At 52.9% G+C, this 23133-nt stretch overlaps 1 protein-coding gene across 1 annotated transcript in view; it reads right to left on the bottom strand.

The window, feature by feature from the left end:
* SENP3 (SUMO specific peptidase 3) overlaps nucleotides 1-9392 on the bottom strand; it is a 54267-nt gene extending 44875 nt beyond the window's left edge. Inside the window, exons 1-3 of the mRNA XM_068272009.1 lie at nucleotides 9253-9392; nucleotides 2470-2893; nucleotides 31-219 (exon numbers count right to left, since the gene is read on the bottom strand). Coding sequence (XP_068128110.1) covers nucleotides 31-219; nucleotides 2470-2884 — 604 coding nt within the window. The 5' untranslated portion in view covers nucleotides 2885-2893; nucleotides 9253-9392. The remainder of the gene's footprint in view (nucleotides 1-30; nucleotides 220-2469; nucleotides 2894-9252) is intronic.
* Nucleotides 9393-23133: the final 13741 nt, after the last annotated feature.

The raw sequence follows: 23133 nt of genomic DNA, 5'->3' as shown, positions 1-23133 counted from the left end.
ACGGTAATGAAATAGAGAGGCGGTGCTTACTTTGTACACACGCCACGTGCTCTTCAGTCAGGGCGGGGACGTCCCTCTCTGGAGACAGGTCCTCTTCTTGGTGAGGTCCATTTGTAGCTGGGCCGTCTTGGTTACCAACGCTGCAAACGTTGCTGATGAGGATGTTTTCAGGTTCTGCTGCTAGTGGGGAGAATCCATTGGGGATCCCATTAGGGGGAGCTGCAGGGAGAGAGAATGTAGAGCTGTGATGCAATGTAGACAGGAAGACCAGAGAATGCTGGGGGTCAGTGAGGCGAGAGATGGGCGGTACAGACAGGACCAGAGCATGCTGGGGGTCAGTGAGGCGAAAGATGGGCGGTACAGACCGGACCAGAGCATGCTGGGGGTCAGTGAGGCGAGAGATGGGCGGTTCAGACAGGAAGAACAGAGAATGCTGGGGTTCAGTGAGGCGAGAGATGGGCGGAACAGACAGGACCAGAGAATGCTGGGGGTCAGTGAGGCGAGAGATGGGCGGTACAGACAGGACCAGAGAACGCTGGGGGTCAGTGAGGCGAGAGATGGGCGGAACAGACAGGACCAGAGAATGCTGGGGGTCAGTGAGGCGAGAGATGGGCGGAACAGACAGGACCAGAGAATGCTGGGGGTCAGTGAGGCGAGAGATGGGCGGTAGACAGGACCAGAGAATGCTGGGGGTCAGTGAGGCGAGAGATGGGCGGCAGTGTTCTCCCCAGAATTTTTTTCCAGCCGGGTGGCATGAAATAGTAGCCGGGTGGCATGAAAAAGTAGCCGGGTGGGTTGAGATGAAAATGCAGGGCAACGCTGCTTACAGCATAGGAGGTGAGCCGATGACAGCCGGGTGGTCACCAAATCTAGCCGGGTGGAGCACCCGGCTAAAAGAGCCTGGGGAGAACACTGGGCGGTACAGACAGGACCAGAGCATGCTGGGAGTCAGTGAAGCGAGAGATGGGCGGTACAGACAGGACCAGAGCATGCTGGGAGTCAGTGAGGTGAGAGATGGGCGGTACAGACAGGACCAGAGAACGCTGGGCGTCAGTGAGGCGAGAGATGGGCGGTACAGACAGGACCAGAGCATGCTGGGGGTCAGTGAGGCGAGAGATGGGCGGTACAGACAGGACCAGAGCATGCTGGGGGTCAGTGAGGCGAGAGATGGGCGGTACAGACAGGACCAGAGTGTGCTGGGGGTCAGTGAGGCGAGAGATGGGCGGAACAGACAGGACCAGAGAATGCTGGGGGTCAGTGAGGCGAGAGATGGGCAGTACAGACAGGACCAGAGCATGCTGGGGGTCAGTGAGGCGAGAGATGGGCGGTACAGACAGGACCAGAGAATGCTGGGGGTCAGTGAGGTGAGAGATGGGCGGTACAGACAGGACCAGAGCATGCTGGGGGTCAGTGAGGCGAGAGATGGGCGGTACAGACAGGACCAGAGCATGCTGGCGGTCAGTGAGGCGAGAGATGGGCGGTACAGACAGGACCAGAGCATGCTGGGGGTCAGTGAGGCGAGAGATGGGCGGTACAGACAGGACCAGAGCATGCTGGGAGTCAGTGAGGCGAGAGATGGGCGGTACAGACAGGAAGACCAGAGAATGCTGGGGGTCAGTGAGGAGAGAGATGGGCGGAACAGACAGGACCAGAGAATGCTGGGGGTCAGTGAGGCGAGAGATGGGCGGAACAGACAGGACCAGAGAATGCTGGGGGTCAGTGAGGCGAGAGATGGGCGGTACAGACAGGACCAGAGCATGCTGGGGGTCAGTGAGGCGAGAGATGGGCGGTACAGACAGGACCAGAGCATGCTGGGGGTCAGTGAGGCGAGAGATGGGCGGTACAGACAGGACCAGAGCATGCTGGGGGTCAGTGAGGCGAGAGATGGGCGGTACAGACAGGACCAGAGAATGCTGGGGGTCAGTGAGGAGAGAGATGGGCGGTACAGACAGGACCAGAGCATGCTGGGGGTCAGTGAGGCGAGAGATGGGCGGAACAGACAGGACCAGAGAATGCTGGGGGTCAGTGAGGCGAGAGATGGGCGGTACAGACAGGACCAGAGCATGCTGGGAGTCAGTGAGGCGAGAGATGGGCGGTACAGACAGGACCAGAGAATGCTGGGGGTCAGTGAGGAGAGAGATGGGCGGTACAGGCAGGACCAGAGCATGCTGGGGGTCAGTGAGGCGAGAGATGGGCGGTACAGACAGGACCAGAGAATGCTGGGGGTCAGTGAGGTGAAAGGAAGAATATCCAGAGATTAGGGTTATCCCCAGAATTTTCTTCTCCAGGCGGGTGGCATGAAAAAGTAGCCGGGTGGGACGTGATGGGGGAATGCCGGGCCGGCACAACTCCGCTTACAGCATAGGAGGATGAGGAGGTGAGCCTGTGACAGCCGGGTGCTCCCCAAAATTAGCCGGGTGGAGCACCCAGCTGGGGAGAACACTGGAGAGGAACAGATAAAGCTCTTACTTGTGTCATCATCGTCGTCCTCGTAGTGATTGGCCAATGACGATTCTTCAATCTGATCTCTGTGGTGTCGCACCCCCAATTCCATACCCACATTTCCTCCACCTCCTTCTCTTCTGCGCCCTCCTAGTCGCCGACGCCTCACTGCCACGCTCCCCCACAGCTTCCAGTAGAAGGGCAGTGTAACTGTCCGCTTGTAAAAGCGCAAGTACAATGAGCGTAAAACGCGCAGCCGTTGCCGCCTCCCTTTCCGCTGCCTCGGCGGCTGCCGACATGATTTCCGGAACTCAGTCTCCTCCTCTTCCTCGTCCTCCCAACAATTGTCCTCCTTTAGGGGAAAGAGTCGCTCATGTTTGCCGGGGGGCAGCAAGTGGCTGGAGAATGGGGGGAGGTGACGCTGGACGGGGGTGTGTCTCATCGTACTGACCTGCAACGACACAAGACAACCATTCATATAATACACACGCATATAATACAGAGGAAACAGGTCACCGCTAGGCACAGCAACAATACCACCACAATGATCAACCTTCCACCACTGCGACCCTCAGGTTAGAATTAAAGGACAACTGAAGTGAGAAGAATATGGAGGCCGCCATAATTATTTCCTGTTAAACAATGCCAGTTCCCTGGCAGCCCTGCTGGTCTATTTGGCTGCAGTAGTTTCTAAATCACACCAGAGACAAGCATGCAGCTAATCTTGCCAGATCTGACTATGATGTCAGAAACACCTTATCTGCTGCATGCTTGTTCAGGGGCTATGGCTAATAGTATTAGCGGCAGAGGATCAGCAAAACTGCAAGGCAATTGGAATTGCTTAAAAGGAAATAAATATGGCAGCCTTCATATCACTCTCGTTGTGGTTATCCCTTTAAAGAAAAAGTCAGATAATCAGCTATGGAGAGGAAGGGCGATGGATCTCAGAGGATTCTCGATGCTCTCTACTTGATCCACCACTGTACCCCTTACAGGTTAAACAGCTCTTTGGGATCCTTGGTGAAGGTTTCGGACGTACTTAAGAAGCGGAGCAGCTTCGTACTGCGCTTGCATAAGCGGTATGCAGTAAGCAGTGTGGAGCCGCCAGTCTTCAGAAGCACTCGGAGACACGAGTCCTTCATAAGGCTGTCAGGAAGCCCGAAGGTGCCAAACCTGAACAGGGGACAGCGGAGCAACGAGACAAGACACAGAACATTTATATCGCGCTTTTCTCCTGGCAGACTCAAAGTGCCAGAGCTGCAGCCACTAGGGGGTGCTCCATAGGGAGAAGCAGTGTTAGGCCAGAGCTGCAGCCACTAGGGGGCACTCTATAGGCAGTAGCAGTGTTAGGCCAGAGCAGCAGCCACTAGGGGGCGCTCTATAGGCAATAGCAGTGTTAGGCTGCAGCTACTAGGGGGCGCTCTATAGGCAGTAGCAGTGTTAGGTCAGAGCTGCAGCCACTAGGGGGCACTCTATAGGCAGTAGCAGTGTTAGGGCAGAGCTGCAGCCACTAGGGGCGCTCTATAGGCAGTAGCAGTGTTAGGCTAGAGCTGCAGCCACTAGGGGGCGCTCTATAGGCAGTAGCAGTGTTAGGCCGCAGCTGCAGCCACTAGGGGGTGCTCTATAGGCAGTAGCAGTGTTAGGCCAGAGCTGCAGCCACTAGGGGGCGCTCTATAGGCAGTAGCAGTATTAGGCCAGAGCTGCAGCCACTAGGACAGGCTCTATAGGCAGTAGCAGTGTTAGGCCAGAGCTGCAGCCACTAGGGCACTCTATAGGCAGTAGCGCTGTTAGGCCAGAGCTGCAGCTACTACGGGGCGCTCTATACGCAGTAGCAGTGTTAGGACAGAGCTGCAGCCACTAGGGGGGCTCTATAGGCAGTAGCAGTGTTAGGCCAGAGCTGCAGCCACTAGGGGCGCTCTATAGGCAGCAGTGTTAGGCCAGAGCTGCAGCCACTAGAGAGCGCTCTATAGGCAGTAGCAGTGTTAGGCCAGAGCTGCAGCCACTAGGGTGCGCTCTATAGGCAGTAGCAGTGTTAGGGAGTCCTCACTGAATAGGCGCTGGCTTACTGAACTGGAAGAGGTGAGATTCAAACCCTGGTCTCCGGTGTCAGAAGCAGAGCCCTTAACCAGTACACTATTAAGCCTCCAACGAGGAAACAGTGAGAGGAAGACTATGGCAGAGTTCCCCAACCCTGTCCTCAAGTACCACCAACAGTGCATGTTCTGCAGGAAACCACAATCATGCACAGGTGGGGTAATTAGTGTCTCAGCAGAGCGGATTCTCTAGCTCTGTGGATTTCTACAAAACATGCACTGTTGGTGGGCCTTGAGGACAGGGTTGGGGAGCACTATGGGATCAAGAGCCTTCCCTCTCCATAGGCGAGTATCTAACTATTTGTTTAAATGACACTTAACATTTGCTTTAAAGGGATCCTGAATTTAAAATTTACAATACGGAAAACCCTGGGGCTTCTTCAGTGACCCCTCAGCTTGGCTGGCATCCCTTCTGTATTGTAGCCATGTCTCCTCACCCCCCATCTAAATCTCCAGCTGGACCCAGTTAGATTGGGAGGCATGCTCTGTCATCTGCGATCGCGCTATGTAATGGTCGGGCATAGCAGCGTGGTTTGGAAGCACTTGCATCTGTGCGCGCCCAAGCAGAACGCTCCCGGCCAAACCACCTGCACACCAAGGGTGCGTGTGGAGCGGACAGACTGTGTGATCATCAGCAGTGAGCAGAAGAGGGGGGTAGTAACAATGGGATGCGCCGCTCAAACACCGAAGGGGAAGTGGATGTAGTAGAGGGGGCACAATTTATTGACACAGTAATGAAGCCCCAGGTATGGACACCTCACATACTGAGGTGAGCTGTAAGTCTCGCCACCACCGACACAATTGCCTAGTTCTGAAATGTTGATGGCCGAAGACAGGGGAGGCAAGGCCAGACAGACTAACCAGTAATGATTACATGGCACGCTATGAGCAGGCCTGGGTAATATTCAGCACCACACCCAACTATTTTATAACAGAGTGTGGATAAATCATTAGAGGCGGTCACTCCTGATCGCGTCTGACTGGATGGTTCGGGGGTCTCGGTAACCACTAGCCTATGTGTGCCAGCCCTGACAGGTGGAGGATGGGTCAGGGGGAGATTGTTACTGTGCCTTGAGGAAGTGACCAGCCAAACACAAAACAAAGCATGGGGTAAAGAGGCATGGAGGGGTAAAGAGGCATGGAGGGGTAAAGAGGCATGGAGGGGTGGAGGGATGTGTGAAAGATTCAGGGTGCAGAGCTAGAGTGGTAGACTTGCTCCAGTAATATATGATGGGCACTGTAGGGTGCAAAGTGAATGATGTAATGTGACTGGGGTACATTGGGGTAATGGCAGAGATCGCTGACACAAACAGAACACAGGAGGGGGGGGGGGGTATATGGGGACACTACAGATGGTATAAGAAACATGGGTTGCAGTCACATCATTATAGAATGTACAGCAGTCACACATCGTTGTAGTTAAAGGGAACCCGAGGGGAGGGTGATATGGAGGCTGCCATATGTATTCCTTTTAAACAATGCAGACTGCCCGGCTGTCCTGATGATCCTCTGCCTCTAATACTTTCAGGTAGGCCTGGTGCACACCAAAAACCGATAGCAGATCTGCAAAATGCTAGCAGATTTTGAAACGCTTTTTCTTTTTCTGTGGCGTTTCAGTTATCATTTTGCGGTTTTGTGTAGCAGTTTTGGTGTAGTAGATTTTATATATATCTATCATGTGTGCCCCTGCTAAAACGCCGATATCCCGCGGCTAAACGAGGGTCCCTTACCCCCCAAATCCCCTCGAGAAGTCCCGGGGATCACTTCCTGTTTGAGGCAGGGCTAATGGCCGCAGCCCTGCCTCACGCGCGTCTGTCAGCACGTATCTCCGCCTCTCCCCCGCCCCTCTCAGTCTTCCTTCACTGAGAGGGGCGGGGGAGAGGCGGCGATGCGCCGCTGATAGGTGCGCTGTGAGGCAGGGCTGTAGCCGTTAGCCCTGCCTCTAGGAGCAGCAAAATCTACGACCAAGTTGGTCGTTGATTTTGCAAGGGTGGGTTTGGGGGTGAAGGGACCCCCGTTTAGCTGCGGGATAGCGGCATTTTAGCAGGGGCACACATGCCCCTGCTATATATAAGCTCTGAAGCGAGATTTATTCTCGCTTCAGAGTCTCTTTAACATTGAGGCAGAAACACATCCACAATCCAAAAATGCCTCACCCCGGGAGTATGCGTTTCAGCAAAACGCCTCCCGCTCTGGTGTGCACCAGCCCATTGAAATACATTACCCTAGCGGATCAGCACCCGCAAGCGGATCGCAAAATGCAGCCGAACCGCTCTGGTGTGCACTAGGCCTTATAGCCCCTGAACAAGCATGCAGATGAGGTGCATGCTTGTTTCAGATGTGTTATTCAGACGCTACTGCAGCCAGAGAGATCAGCAGGGCTGCCAGACCATATTGCCACATACACACATCAGACCATAGTCTTTTGAAAATGAAAGATCACAGACCAATTTTACCCCCTTCCATGTAGTATGAGAACCATACCTTCACAGTCTTTTGGGTTGTTGCGACAGCAATTGCGTTTCAATGTTATAGAACCACAAATGCAATTGCTCCAAAAATTACTGTCATCTACAGTGAAAAATCACGTTGCAGAACTCAAATGATTTTGCTAATGTTTTGTGATTCCCAGTGTGAAGGCGGCCTTACAGAAGGGAGGAAAAAGAGTAGGAAAATAAGAACGCTAGTAAAAAAAAAACATATTTCCCCAATTTCACAATATTATTATGTAGTACCGTAATTAAAAATGGTTAATAAGAAGAAAATGGTTTTGAACTAATACAATAACATTTCTATAGCGCTTTTCTCCCATAGGACTCAATACAACATACAATACAAATTGTATGTTAATTTTATGCAGTTTGGACTTGTCGGTTTAGTGAAAACAAAAATACCATTTGTATCACACTGTTCATACATTTTCCTTGCACTGCAATAATCAAATACTGACTAAAGTACTGCGTGAGGAAAAAATCTTAGACAATGGTCATGTATTTTTCTGGTAAATTGCCAGACTATTACCGCATTTGTTGAAATCCTAGTGAATTTGAAAACTTGTGAAATACCACTTGAGGTAAATTACCGTACATGATATTTTTACCAAATGTGTCCTCCGCAAGCGATTTAGGACGCAGAAACGCAGCGTAACGATATTGATAGACTGCATTTGAATCAAGTGTGGGGAGGAGAAATCGTGCATACTACAAATTTCCCCGCAGTGGATCTGACTCCCTATATCCATGCATGGAACTGCTGTAGCGATATGCATACGAATTCGCTTCAGCACAAGTGCCGCATCAGTTTTGGAAACATATTCTTGGTAAATGAAAGGGTACAGAAATAGCATATGTTACATATAACGTGGTCGGTGAAGGCATGTTATATGGAGCATAATGGAGAGACAGGTACAAGCAGAATTATATTATGGTGGGCAGCAGATATGACTATTATTATTGATAAATAATACACAGTCCTATGGGGAAAAAAAGTGCTTTGCAAATGTTATTGTATTATTATTGTACAAATGTGTAATATAACGGGGAAAGGGTACAGGTATGATATACAGAGAATAATAGGGGAATGGGGGCAGATAGAACATAGAATGGAGGGAAAGGTGCAGGTAGGTAACATGTAATATAATGGGGGTGCAGGTATGTTATATAGAGAATACTGGGGGAGGGCTGCAGGGATGATACAGGCAGTAGGGTTGCAGATATTACATATAATGGGGTACAGATATACTATATAGAAAATGATGGGGGAGGGGTGCAGGTATACTATATAGAGAGAATAATGGGGAGGAAGGTGCATGAGGGGTGCAGGGGTGATACAGGCAGGGTTGGGGGTGCAGACATTACATATAATGGGGGAGGGGGGCAGGTATACTATATAGAAAATGATGGGGGGAGGGGTGCAGGGATGATACAGGCAGAGTTGGGGGTGCAGACATTACATACAATGGGGGAGGGGTGCAGGTATACTATAAAGAGAGAATAATGGGGAGGAAGGTGCATGAGGGGTGCAGGGGTGATACAGGCAGGGTTGGGGGTGCAGAAATTACATATAATGGGGGAGGGGGGCAGGTATACTATATAGAGAATGATGGGGGGAGGGGTGCAGGGATGATACAGGCAGGGTTGGGGTGCAGATATTACATATAATGGGGGAGGGGTGCAGGTATACTATATAGAGAGAATAATAGGGAGGAAGGTGCATGAGGGGTGATACAGGCAGTAGGGGGGCAGCAGGCAGGGTTGGGGGGTGCAGATATTACATATAATGGGGGAGGGGTGCAGGTATACTATATAGAGAGAATAATGGGGAGGAAGGTGCATGAGGGGTGCAGGGGTGATACAGGCAGGGTTGGGGGTGCAGACATTACATATAATGGGGGAGGGGGGCAGGTATACTATATAGAGAATGATGGGGGGAGGGGTGCAGGGATGATACAGGCAGGGTTGGGGTGCAGATATTACATATAATGGGGGAGGGGTGCAGGTATACTATATAGAGAGAATAATGGGGAGGAAGGTGCATGAGGGGTGATACAGGCAGTAGGGGGGCAGCAGGCAGGGTTGGGGGTGCAGACATTACATACAATGGGGGAGGGGAGGAGGTACAGATGTGGGGGTCACAGCGGGGTGGGGGAGGGGGTTGCAGATGTGTGGGGTGCAGACACGTGACACAGGGGGGGTTACGGGGAGGAGGAGCTCCGCACAGGAAGTGGCGCTGCTGCAGGCGGGCGGCCTCTCCGCTCATCCCTCTCCCGGCTCTCCGCGCTTCTCCTCCTCCGCTCTCCCTTTCTGGCGTCGTCGGTGGCGGCGGCTGTCGCGGGGAAATGACGTCACGCGCCGTGGCGGGCGGGCGATGCAGGTCACTATGGTAACGCCTCCCCCGGCCCGGAAGCGCCGCCATCTTGGTGCACTCCGGGGTCGCTTCCGCCTGGGGCTCCCCGCACACCGACGCCGGGGGAGTCGCACCCCTCTGCTGCATGGCGTCCCCTCTACACACACCGGGGGCCGCTGGAGGGAGGCGGGTGGGACTACCGGGGGTGCTGGGAGCGGAAGTGCCGCCATCTTGCTCCACCCAGAGGAACCGGTACCACGTGCTCATTGTTCCCCCTCTGCTGGAGGCTGCTTGTGAGGAGGAAAGACCCCCTCCCTTCCCCTGTTTGTGCATCATGTGACATCTATGTATAATATAATATATCCTGTGCAGTATACATATATGTAGTGTATGAAGATACAGACATAACAATAGCGTTCTCTATGGGTGGCTTTACCATATCCATCACTTCCAAGATGGCAGCAGCACCGCCCATGCGTGACTCCGCCACTCACCCCTGCAGCACCGCCCATGCGTGACTCCGCCACTCACCCGTGCAGCACTGCCCATGCGTGACTTTGCCGCTCACCAATGCAGCATCTCCCATGTGTGACTCTGCCGCTTGCCTGTGCAGCACCGCCTTTGCATGACTCTGCAGCTCACCTGTGCAGCACCGCTCATGCGTGACTCTGCCGCTCACCAATGCAGCACCGCCCATGTGTGACTCTGCCGCTCACCTGTGCAGCACCGCCTTTGCATGACTCTGCAGCTCACCTGTGCAGCACCGCTCATGCGTGACTCTGCCGCTCACCAATGCAGCACCGCCCATGTGTGACTCTGCAGCTCACCTGTGTAGCACCGCTCATGCGTGACTCCGCCACTCGCCCGTGCAGCGCCGCCCATGTGTGACTCCGCCACTCACCCATGCAGCGCCGCCCATGTGTGACTCCGCCGCTCACCCGTGCAGCACCGCCCATGCTTGACTCCGCCGCTCACCCGTGCAGCACCGCCCATGCTTGACTCCGCCGCTCACCCGTGAGCACCGCCCATGTGTGACTCCGCCGCTCACCCTTGCAGCACCGCCCATGCTTGACTCCGCCACTCACCCCTGCAGCACCGCCCATGCGTGACTTTGCCGCTCACCAATGCAGCATCTCCCATGTGTGACTCTGCCGCTCGCCTGTGCAGCACCGCCTTTGCGTGACTCTGCAGCTCACCTGTGCAGCTCCGCTAATGCGTGACTTTGCCGCTCTCCAATGCAGCACCGCTCATGCGTGACTCTGCAGCTCACCTGTGCAGCTCCGCTCATGCGTGACTTTGCCGCTCTCCAATGCAGCACCGCTCATGCGTGACTCTGAAGCTCACCTGAGCAGCACCACCCATGCGTGACTCTGCAGCTCACCTGTGTAGCACCGCTCATGCGTGACTCCGCCACTCGCCCGTGCAGCGCCGCCCATGTGTGACTCCGCCACTCACCCATGCAGCACCGCCCATGTGTGACTCCGCCACTCACCCATGCAGCACCGCCCATGTGTGACTCCGCCGCTCACCCGTGCAGCACCGCCCATGCTTGACTCCGCCGCTCACCCGTGCAGCACCGCCCATGTGTGACTCCGCCGCTCACCCGTGCAGCACCGCCCATGTGTGACTCCGCCGCTCACCCGTGCAGCACCGCCCATGCTTGACTCCGCCACTCACCCCTGCAGCACCGCCCATGCGTGACTTTGCCGCTCACCAATGCAGCATCTCCCATGTGTGACTCTGCCGCTCGCCTGTGCAGCACCGCCTTTGCGTGACTCTGCAGCTCACCTGTGCAGCACCGCTCATGCGTGACTTTGCCGCTTTCCAATGCAGCACCGCTCATGCGTGACTCTGCAGCTCACCTGAGCAGCACCACCCATGCGTGACTGCCGCTCACCCGTACAGCATCGCCTTTGCGTGACTCTGCAGCTCACCTGTGCAGCACCGCTCATGCGTGACTCTGCAGCTCACCTGAGCAGCACCACCCATGCATGACTGCCGCTCACCCGTACAGCACCGCCTTTGCGTGACTCTGCAGCTCACCTGTGCAGCACCGCTCATGCGTGACTCTGCCGCTCACCTATGCAGCACCGCCCATGCGTGACTCTGCCGCTCCGTGCAGCGCCGCCCATGTGTGAATCCGCCGCTCGCCCATGCGTGACTCTGCCGCTCTCCCATGCTGCAACTCCCATGTGTGACTGCAGCTCGCCTGTGCAGCACCGCCCATGCATGACTCCGCCGCTCGCCTGTGCAGCACCGCCCATGTGTGACTTCCGCTCACCCGTGCAGCACCACCCATGCGTGACTCCGCTGCTTGCCCGTTCAGCACTGCCCATGTGTGACTCCGCCGCACACCCGTGCAGCACCGCCCATGCGTGACTCCGCTGCACACCTGTGCAGCACCGCCCATGTGTGACTTCCGCTCGCCCGTGCAGCACCACCCATGCGTGACTCCGCTGCTTGCCCGTTCAGCACTGCCCATGTGTGACTCCGCCGCACACCCGTGCAGCACCGCCCATGCATGACTCCGCTGCACACCTGTGCAGCACTGCCCATGTGTGACTTCCGCTCGCCCGTGCAGCACCACCCATGCGTGACTCCGCTGCTTGCCCGTTCAGCACTGCCCATTTGTGACTCCGCCGCACACCCGTGCAGCACCGCCCATGCGTGACTCCGCTGCACACCTGTGCAGCACTGCCCATGTGTGAATCCGCCGCTCGCCCGTGCAGCACCGCCCATGTGTGAATCCGTCGCTCGCCCGTGCAGCACTGCCCATGCGTGACTCTGCTGCTTGCCCGTTCAGCACTGCCCATGTGTGACTCCGCCGCACACCCGTGCAGCACCGCCCATGCGTGACTCCGCTGCACACCTGTGCAGCACCGCCCATGTGTGACTTCCGCTCGCCCGTGCAGCACCACCCATACCTGACTCCGCTGCTTGCCCGTTCAGCACTGCCCATGTGTGACTCCGCCGCACACCCGTGCAGCACCGCCCATGCATGACTCCGCTGCACACCTGTGCAGCACTGCCCATGTGTGACTTCCGCTCGCCCGTGCAGCACCACCCATGTGTGACTGCAGCTCGCCCGTGAAGCACTGCCCATGCATGACTCCGCCGATCGCCCGTGCAGCACCGCCCATGTGTGACTGCCGCTCGCCCGTGCAGCACCGCCCATGCGTGACTCCGCCGCTCGCCCGTTCAGCACCACCCATGCGTGACTCCGCCGCTCGCCCGTTCAGCACTGCCCATGTGTGACTGCCGCTCGCCCGTGCAGCACCGCCCATGCGTGACTCCGCCGCTCGCCCGTTCAGCACCGCCCATGCGTGACTCCGCCGCTCGCCCGTTCAGCACCACCCATGCGTGACTCCGCCGCTCGCCCGTTCAGCACTGCCCATGCGTGACTCCGCCGCTCGCCCGTTCAGCACTGTCCATGCGTGACTCCGCCGCTCGCCCGTTCAGCACCACCCATGCGTGACTCCGCCGCTCTCCCATGCAGCACCGCCCATGCGTGACTCCGCCGCTCACCCGTGCAGCACCACCCATGCGTGACTCCGCCGCTCGCCCATGCAGCACCGCCCATGCGTGACTCTGCTGCTCACCCGTGCAGCACCGCCCATGCGTGACTCTGCAGCTCACCTGTGCAGCACCGCTCATGCGTGACTCCGCCGCTCGCCCATGCAGCACCGCCCATGCGTGACTCTGCCGCTCACCCATGCAGCACTGCCCATGCGTGACTCTGCCGCTCACCCATGCAGCACCGTATATGCATGACTCAATCCCCTATATGTCACCCGTAGAACTGGTCATTCATGGACTTGCTGCAGCTGACCTGATTATTTCTTTCTGCAAATCTTATTGCAGTTTAACTGGACCAATCCAGTGCTATAGCTGTCCACTTGAGTTGGCCCAGTTACAGGCGCATTCATGTAATTAAGTGCAGGGCAAAGCCAAAATATGTCTCACCCTGCTCCAGAAAATTTCCCGGCGGTTTTAATTACTGTTCCCTCTCCAGGCCGCGATAACGGACGTCACGGCAGATTGGATCTTTAAGATCCCTGACTACTCCGCGCAAAGTACTGCACTACATTGACCTCCTGTTAATGGGTGTGCCGTCGCATGTACGCGCCGGCAGGGAGATGGTTCAGGTAACGCTCGTCGAGAGGGAGCCGAGAGACAGATGTGGGTGTCGTCAGCATATAGAGGGTACTGAAAATCAAAAGAACTGATAAGTTGCTCAAAATCATAAGTATTGATGGAGAAGAGAAGGGGTCAGAGGACTAAACCTTGGGGTACCGCAACAGAGAGGGGTGCAAGGAGGAGGTGGTTCCGCAACTCTGAAGGAGGGCCTGGGGACAGCAAAACCCTGCATGCCCAGAGAGGAGAGGATTTGGAGAATGGTCCACTGTGTCTATAAATTGCAACACAATTCCCATCAAGTCAGAAAAATTACCGTTATCTTTACCAGACAGAGCTGGGGTAATCCAAAAAACACTGTGTTCACATTTTCCATGTAAGCAAGTACCAATATGTACAGTGGCTTGCAAAAGTATTCGGCCCCCTTGCAGTTTTCCACATTATGTCACATTACTGCCAAAAACATGAATCAATTGTATTGGAATTCCACGTGAAAGACCAATACAAAGTGGTGTACACGTGAGAAGTGGATCGAAAATCATACATGATTAGAAACATTTTTTACAAATAAATAACTGCAAAGTGGGGTGTGCGTAATTATTCAGCCCCCTGAGTCAATACTTTGTAGAACCACCTTTTGCTGCAATTACAGCTGCCAGTCTTTTAGGGTATGTCTCTACCAGCTTTGCACATCTAGAGACTGAAATCCTTGCCCATTCTTCTTTGCAAAACAGCTGCAGCTCAGTCAGATTAGATGGACAGCGTTTGTGAACAGCAGTTTTCAGATCTTGCCACAGATTCTCGATTGGATTTAGATCTGGACTTTGACTGAGCCATTCTAACACATGGATATGTTTTGTTTTAAACCATTCCATTGTTGCCCTGGCTTTATGTTTAGGGTCGTTGTCCTGCTGGAAGGTGAACCTCCGCCCCAGTTATTTTGCAGACTCCAAGAGGTTTTCTTCCAAGTTTGCCCTGTATTTGGCTCCATCCATCTTCCCATCAACTCTGACCAGCTTCCCTGTCCCTGCTGAAGAGAAGCACCCCCAGAGCATGATGCTGCCACCACCATATTTGACAGTGGGGATGGTGTGTTCAGAGTGATGTGCAGTGTTAGTTTTCCGCCATACATAGCGTTTTGCATTTTGGCCGAAAAGTTCCATTTTGGTCTCATCCGACCAGAGCACCTTCTTCCACATAGTTGCTGTGTCCCCCACATGGCTTGTGGCAAACTGCAAACGGGACTTCTTATGCTTTTCTGTTAACAATGGCTTTCTTCTTGTCACTCTTCCATAAGAGCCAACTTTGTGCAGTGCATGACTAATAGCTGTCCTATGGACAGATTTTCCCACCTGAGCTGGAGATCTCTGCAGCTCGTCCAGAGTCACCATGGGCCTCTTGACTGCATTTCTGATTAGCGCTCTCCTTGTTCGGCCTGTGAGTTTAGGTGGACGGCCTTGTCTTGTAGGTTTACAGTTGTGCCATACTCCTTCCATTTCTGAATGATCGCTTGAACAGTGCTCCGTGGGATGTTCAAGGCTTTGGAAGTCTTTTTGTAGCCTAAGCCTACTTTAAATTTCTCAATAACTTTATCCCTGACCTGTCTGGGGTGTTCTTTGGACTTTACGGTGTTGTTGCTCCCAATGTTCTCTTAGACAACCTCTGAGGCCATCACAGAGCAGCTGGTTTTGTACTGACATTAGATTACACACAGGTGCACTCTATTTAGTCATTAGCACTCATCAGGCAATGTCTATGGGCAACTGACTACACTCAGACCAAAGGGGGCTAAATATTTACACACACCTCACTTTGCAGTTATTGATTTGTAAAAAATGTTTGGAATCATGTAGGATTTTCGTTCCACTTATCACATGTTCACCACTTTGTAGTGGTCTTTGATGTGAAATCCCAATAAGATTAATTCATGTTTGTGGCAGTAATGTGACAAAATGTGGAAAACTTCAAGGGGGCCGAATACTTTTGATAGGCCACTGTAAATATCATCCAGAAACAACCCCACCTTCTCTGGGCCTGAGCTCATGCAAGATGGACTGTGGCGAGATGGACAGACGAGATGGTCATCTGTCTTGTGTTTGGAAATCATGGGTAACCCGTACTCGGGGCTAAAGAGAAGACAGACCCTTGGTCTTGTTGTCCGTACGCAGTTCATAAGTCAGCATGATGTGTAGGGGACACTAGTGCACATGTATTGGGGGATCTTGCACGTCTGGAAAGGATCATTTATGTTGAATGATATATGCAGGTTTTGGAGCAACATAGGCTGCCATCACGATAATGGCCTCAATTCTGTAAGCTAGGTGTTGTAAATATATTTTTGTCAGTAAAATACCTCATGCGGTATTTTTTTAATTTTTGGGGGGCAGTTCTGAAATATTTTTCCACATTTCTGAAAATGTGCAGAAAATGTGGTAAAACGTGTAGTATTTCAGCGGTAAATAATAATCGTAGTAGTTTCAATATTTTTTTTTGGGGGGGGGGGAGGAGTATTTGATTATGTAGCAACCTATGGAGAGTGTATTTATAGGCATCTCCTATTTTTTAAAAAAATGAAATAAATATTTGGAGTTTTATTTCTGCTATTCTTTTCTATTACACAGCCTGAATAGGAACTTCACTAAAACAGGAATAGGAACGCCACTAATTACTGCAAAATGCATACAAATTGACATTACCGCCAGGTACAGGCAGGTCTTAAACTGATCGGTAAATCATGTGCTAACATGTCCCCATTTTTTCATGAGAATTCCAATTTTTGGTAAAATATCGCACATTTTATAACCTAATTTAACACATTATGACTAAAATCTACCTGAGTAGCAAACTGCGTTTACCACATGCAGTAAAATACCACTTAGGGGGTAAAACAGATGGTAAGCGTACCAGAATTGAAGAAAATGCCAAACCGCATACTGCACGTTTTACAACAGCATGGCTTCATAGGAAATGACAACAAATGCTGAAATGGCCTTCCTTCGTTCCAGAACCGTCACCCAATAAAAAAGCGGTGCATTATGAAATGAGCGCCCAAGCATTTGAGTAGCTGAAATCCTCCATCAGGCAAGAATTGGACAAAGTTCCAGTTTCAAAACTACAGCAATGCGTTTCTCCAGTCCCCAAACATATACAGAGTGTAGCTAGAAGGCGAGGTGATGCAATACATTGATACCCCTACCTTTTAGAAACAGGTTTATCATATTAAGTTATAAATTGCTACTATTTCTCACTTTCAACATTTAAAGGGAACCAGAGGATCCCCAAAAAAGCTTTTATACATACCTGGGGCTTCCTCCAGCCCCATACGCACGGATCGCTCCCACGCCGCCGCCCTCTGCTGCCTGGATCCGCCGGTACCGGGTCCCATCATTGCCACCAGTCGGCCGGCAGACGCAGCCAATTGTCCGCATCACAGGGGGCTCCCTCCATTACAGGTACGCGTGCAGTTGCATACTGCGCAGCCGCATGCGTACGGGTATGGAGGGAGCCCCTGTGATGCGGACAATTGGCCGCGTCTGCCGGAAGTGACGGGCCCGGTACCGCCGATCCAGGCGGCGTGGGAGCGATCCGTGCGTATGGGGCTGGAAGAAGCCCCAGGTATGTATAAAAGCTTTTTCTTTTTTTTTTTTCGTTCCTCTCTGGTTCCCTTTAATACGTTAAACAAGCCAGATAGGTGTTGATGCTCATCGGTGATAAATTGCCTCTCATATTCCTTATCAGTTCCATATACTGTATTTAAATAATTCCCAACAGTCTTCTGAAAAGAAAATGGGAGAGGATCAAAACATAGTGCAGTACAGTATAATCCCATTATAGTAAACTCCGTGGGACTGGGAGAAGTGGTTTACTATATCAGAAGTTTACTATATCAGAAATTTACTATATCAGAAATTGTCTTAGAAATATCCCAGCATGCCCTGGTGCATTCTCTGCTGGACAGGAGCAGCTCTGTCCTTCCATTGGAGATACAATACAAGCACTTGTCCTAGAAATATCCCAGCATTCCCTGGTACATTCTCTGCTGCACAGGAGCAGCTCTGTCCTCCCATTGGAGGTACAGTACAAGCACTTGTCCTAGAAATGGCCCAGCATGCCCTGGTGCATTCTCTGCTGCACAGGAGCAGCTCTGTCCTTCCATTGGAGGTACAGTACAAATACTTGTCCTAGAAATAGCCCAGCATGTCCTGGTACATTCTCTGCTGCACAGGAGCAGCTCTGTCCTCCCATTGGAGGTACAGTACAAGCACTTGTCCTAGAAATATCCCAGCATGCCCTGGTGCATTCTCTTCTGCACAGGAGCAGCTCTGTCCTCCCATTGGAGGTACAGTACAAGCACTTGTCCTAGAAATATCCAAGCATGCCCTGGTGCATTCTCTGCTGCACAGGACCAGCTCTGTCCTCCCATTGGAGGTACAGTACAAGCACTTGTCCTAGAAATATCCCAGCATGCCCTGGTACATTCTCTGCTGCACAGGAGCAGCTCTGTCCTCCCATTGGAGGTACAGTACAAGCACTTGTCCTAGAAATATCCCAGCATGCCCCGGTACATTCTCTGTTGCACAAGAGCAGGTCGGTCCTTCCATTGGAGATACAGTACAAGCACTTGTCCTAGAAATATCCCAGCATGCCCTGGTGCATTCTCTGCTGTACAGGAGCAGCTCTGTCCTCCCATTGGAGGTACAGTACAAGCACTTGTCCTAGAAATATCCCAGCATGCCCTGGTACATTCTCTGCTGCAGGAGCAGCTCTGTCCTCCCATTGGAGGTACAGTACAAGCACTTGTCCTAGAAATAGCCCAGCATGCCCTGGTACATTCTCTCCTGCACAGGAGCAGCTCTGTCCTCCCATTGGAGGTACAGTACAAGCACTTGTCCTAGAAATAGCCCAGCATGCCCTGGTACATTCTCTGCTGCACAGGAGCAGCTCGGTCCTCCCATTGGAGGTACAGTACAAGCACTTGTCCTAGAAATATCCCAGCATGCCCTGGTACATTCTCTGCTGCACATGAGCAGCTCTGTCCTCCCATTGAAGGTACAGTACAAGCACTTGTCCTAGAAATGGCCCAGCATGCCCTGGTGCATTCTCTGGAGCACAGGAGCAGCTCTGCAATCCCATTGGAGGTACAGTACAAGCACCTGTCCTAGAAATGGCCCAGCATGCCCTGGTGCATTCTCTTCTGCACAGGAGCTGCTCTGTCCTCCCATTGGAGATACAGTACAAGCACTTGTCCTAGAAATAGCCCAGCATGCCCTGGTACATTCCCTGCTGCACAGGAGCAGCTCTGTCCTCCCATTGGAGGTATAGTACAAGCACTTGTCCTAGAAATATCCCAGCATGCCCTGGTACATTCTCTGCTGCACAGGAGCAGCTCTGTCCTCCCATTGGAGGTACAGTACAAGCACTTGTCCTAGAAATATCCCAGCATGCCCTGGTACATTCCCTGCTGCACAGGAGCAGCTCTGTCCTCCCATTGGAGGTACAGTACAAGCACTTGTCCTAGAAATGGCCCGGCATGCCCTGGTACATTCTCTGGTGCACAGGAGCAGCTCTGTATTCCCATTGGAGATGCAGTACAAGCACTTGTCCTAGAAATATCCCAGCATGCCCTGGTACATTCCCTGCTGCACAGGAGCAGCTTTGTCCTCCCATTGGAGGTACAGTACAAACACTTGTCCTAGAAATATCCCAGCATGCCCTGGTACACTCTCTGCTGCACAGGAGCAGCTCTGTCTTCCCATTGGAGGTACAGTACAAGCACTTGTCCTAGAAATATCCCAGCATGCCCTGGTACATTCTCTGCTGCACAGGACCAGCTCTGTCCTCCCATTGGAGGTACAGTACAAGCACTTGTCCTAGAAATATCCCAGCATGCCCCGGTACATTCTCTGTTGCACAAGAGCAGCTCTGCCCTCCCATAGGAGGTACAGTACAAGCACTTGTCCTAGAAATGGCCCAGCATGCCCTGGTACATTCTCTGCTGCACAGGAGCAGCTCTGTCCTCCCATTGGAGGTACAGTACAAGCACTTGTCCTAGAAATATCCCAGCATGCCCTGGTACACTCTCTGCTGGACAGGAGCAGCTCTGTCCTCCCATTGGAGATACAGTACAAGCACTTGTCCTAGAAATATCCCAGCATGCCCTGGTGCATTCTCTCCTGCACAGGAGCAGCTCTGTCCTCCCATTGGAGGTACAGTACAAGCACTTGTCCTAGAAATATCCCAGCATGCCCCGGTACATTCTCTGTTGCACAAGAGCAGCTCTGCCCTCCCATAGGAGGTACAGTACAAGCACTTGTCCTAGAAATATCCCAGCATGCCCTGGTACACTCTCTGCTGGACAGGAGCAGCTCTGTCCTCCCATTGGAGATACAGTACAAGCACTTGTCCTAGAAATATCCCAGCATGCCCTGGTACATTCTCTGCTGCACAGGAGCAGCTCTGTCCTCCCATTGGAGGTACAGTACAAGCACTTGTCCTAGAAATATCCCAGCATGCCCTGGTACATTCTCTGCTGCACAGGACCAGCTCTGTCCTCCCATTGGAGGTACAGTACAAGCACTTGTCCTAGAAATATCCCAGCATGCCCTGGTACATTCCCTGCTGCACAGGAGCAGCTCTGTCCTCCCATTGGAGGTACAGTACAAGCACTTGTCCTAGAAATAGCCCAGCATGCCCTGGTACATTCTCTGCTGCACAGGAGCAGCTCTGTCCTCCCATTGGAGGTACAGTACAAGCACTTGTCCCAGAAATATCCCAGCATGCCCTGGTACATTTTCTGTTGCACAGGAGCAGCTCTGTCCTTCCATTGGAGGTACAGTACAAGCACTTGTCCTAGAAATATCCCAGCATGCCCTGGTACATTCTCCGCTGCACAGGACCAGCTCTGTCCTCCCATTGGGGGTACAGTACAAGCACTTGTCCTAGAAATGGCCCAGCATGCCCTGGTGCATTCTCTGCTGCACAGGAGCAGCTCTGTCCTCCCATAGGAGGTACAGCACAAGCACTTGTCCTAGAAATATCCCAGCATGCCCTGGTACATTCTCTGCTGCACAGGAGCAGCTCTGTCCTCCCATTGGAGGTACAGTACAAGCACTTGTCCTAGAAATGGCCCAGCATGCCCTGGTACATTATCTGCTGCACAGGAGCAGCTCTGTCCTCCCATTGGAAGTACAGTACAAGCACTTGTCCTAGAAATATCCCAGCATGCCCTGGTACATTCTCTGCTGCACAGGAGCAACGCTGTCCTCCCATTGGTGGTACAGTACAAGCACTTGTCCTAGAAATATCCCAGCATGCCCTGGTACATTCTCTGCTGCACAGGAGCAGCTCTGTCCTCCCATCGGAGGTACAGTACAAGCACTTGTCTTAGAAATATCCCAGCATGCCCTGGTACATTCCCTGCTGCACAGGAGCAGCTCTGTCCTCCATTGGAGATACAGTACAAGCACTTGTCCTAGAAATATCCCAGCATGCCCTGGTACATTCTCTGCAGCACAGGACCAGCTCTGTCCTCCCATTGGAGGTACAGTACAAGCACTTGTCCTAGAAATATCCCAGCATGCCCTGGTGCATTATCTGCTGCACAGGAGCAGCGCTGTCCTCCCATTGGAGGTACAGTACAAGCACTTGTCCTAGAAATATCCCAGCATGCCCTGGTACATTCTCTGCTGCACAGGAGCAGCTCTGTCCTCCCATTGGAGGCACAGTACAAGCACTTGTCCTAGAAATATCCCAGCATGCCCTGGTACATTCTCTAATGCACAGGACCAGCTCTGTCCTCCCATTGGAGGTACAGTACAAGCACTTGTCCTAGAAATGGCCCAGCATGCCCTGGTGCATTCTCTGCTGCACAGGAGCAGCTCTGTCCTTCAATTGGAGGTACAGTACAAGCACTTGTCCTAGAAATAGCCCAGCATGCCCTGGTGCATTCTCTGCTGCACAGGAGCAGCTCTGTCCTCCCATTGGAGGTACAGTACAAATACTTGTCCTAGAAATATCCCAGCATGCCCTGGTACATTCTCTGCTGCACAGGAGCAGCTCTGTACTCCCATTGGAGGTACAGTACAAGCACTTGTCCAAGCAATGGCCCAGCATGCCCTGGTGCATTCTCTGCTACACAGGAGCTGCTCTGTCCTCCCATTGGAGGTACAGTACAAGCACTTGTCCTAGAAATGCCTCAGCATGCCCTGGTGCATTCTCTGCTGCACAGGAGCTGCTCTGTCCTCCCATTGGAGGTACAGTACAAGCACTTGTCCTAGAAATATCCCAGCATGCCCTGGTACATTCTCTGCTGCACAGGAGCAGCTCTGTCCTCCCATTGGAGGTACAGTACAAGCACTTGTCCTAGAAATGGCCCAGCATGCCCTGGTGCATTCTCTGCTGCACAGGAGCAGCTCTGTCCTTCAATTGGAGGTACAGTACAAGCACTTGTCCTAGAAATAGCCCAGCATGCCCTGGTACATTCTCTGCTGCACAGGAGCAGCTCTGTCCTCCCATTGGAGGTACAGTACAAGCGCTTGTCCTAGAAATGGCCTAGCATGCCCTGGTACATTCGCTGCTGCACAGGAGCAGCTCTGCCCTCCCATTGGAGGTACAGTACAAGCATCTGTCCTAGAAATATCCCAGCATGCCCTGGTACATTCTCTGCTGCACAGGAGCAGCTCTGTCCTCCCATTAGGTACAGTACAAGCGCTTGTCCTAGAAATATCCCAGCATGCCCTGGTACATTCTCTGCTGCACAGGAGCAGCTCTGTCCTCCCATTGGAGGTACAGTACAAGCACTTGTCCTAGAGATATCCCAGCATGCCCTGGTACATTCTCTGCTGCACAGGAGCAGCTCTGTCCCCCCGCTGGAGGTACAGTACAAGCACTTGTCCTAGAAATGGCCCAGCATGCACTGGTACATTCTCTGCTGCACAGGAGCCGCTCTGTCCTCCCATTGGATGTACAGTACAAGCACTTGTCCTAAAAATATCCCAGCATGCACTGGTACACTCTCTGCTGCACAGGAGCAGCTCTGTCCTCCCATTGGAGGTACAGTACAAGCACTTGTCCTAGAAATGGCCCAGCATGCCCTGGTGCATTCTCTGCTGCACAGGACCAGCTCTGTCCTCCCATTGGAGGTACAGTACAAGCACTTGTCCTAGAAATATCCCAGCATGCCCTGGTGCATTCTCTGCTGCACAGGAGCAGCTCTGCCCTCCCATTGGAGGTACAGTACAAGCACTTGTCCTAGAAATGGCCCAGCATGCCCTGGTGCATTCTCTGCTGCACAGGAGCCGCTCTGTCCTCCCATTGGATGTACAGTACAAGCACTTGTCCTACAAATGGCCCAGCATGCCCTGGTACATTCTCTGCTGCACAGGAGCTGCTCTGTCCTCCCATTGGGGGTACAGTACAAGCACTTGTCCTAGAAATGGCCCAGCATGCCCTGGTACATTCTCTGCTGCACAGGAGCAGCTCTGTCCTCCCATTGGAGGTACAGTACAAGCACTTGTCCTAGAAATATCCCAGCATGCCCTGGTGCATTCTCTGCTGCACAGGACCAGCTCTGTCCTCCCATTGGAGGTACAGTACAAGCACTTGTCCTAGAAATATCCCA

The sequence above is a fragment of the Hyperolius riggenbachi genome, chromosome 3, assembly GCF_040937935.1.
Source record: "Hyperolius riggenbachi isolate aHypRig1 chromosome 3, aHypRig1.pri, whole genome shotgun sequence".
NCBI lineage: Eukaryota > Metazoa > Chordata > Amphibia > Anura > Hyperoliidae > Hyperolius > Hyperolius riggenbachi.
Note: the sequence above shows the minus strand (reverse complement) of the source record. Positions and strands in the feature narration are given on the sequence as shown.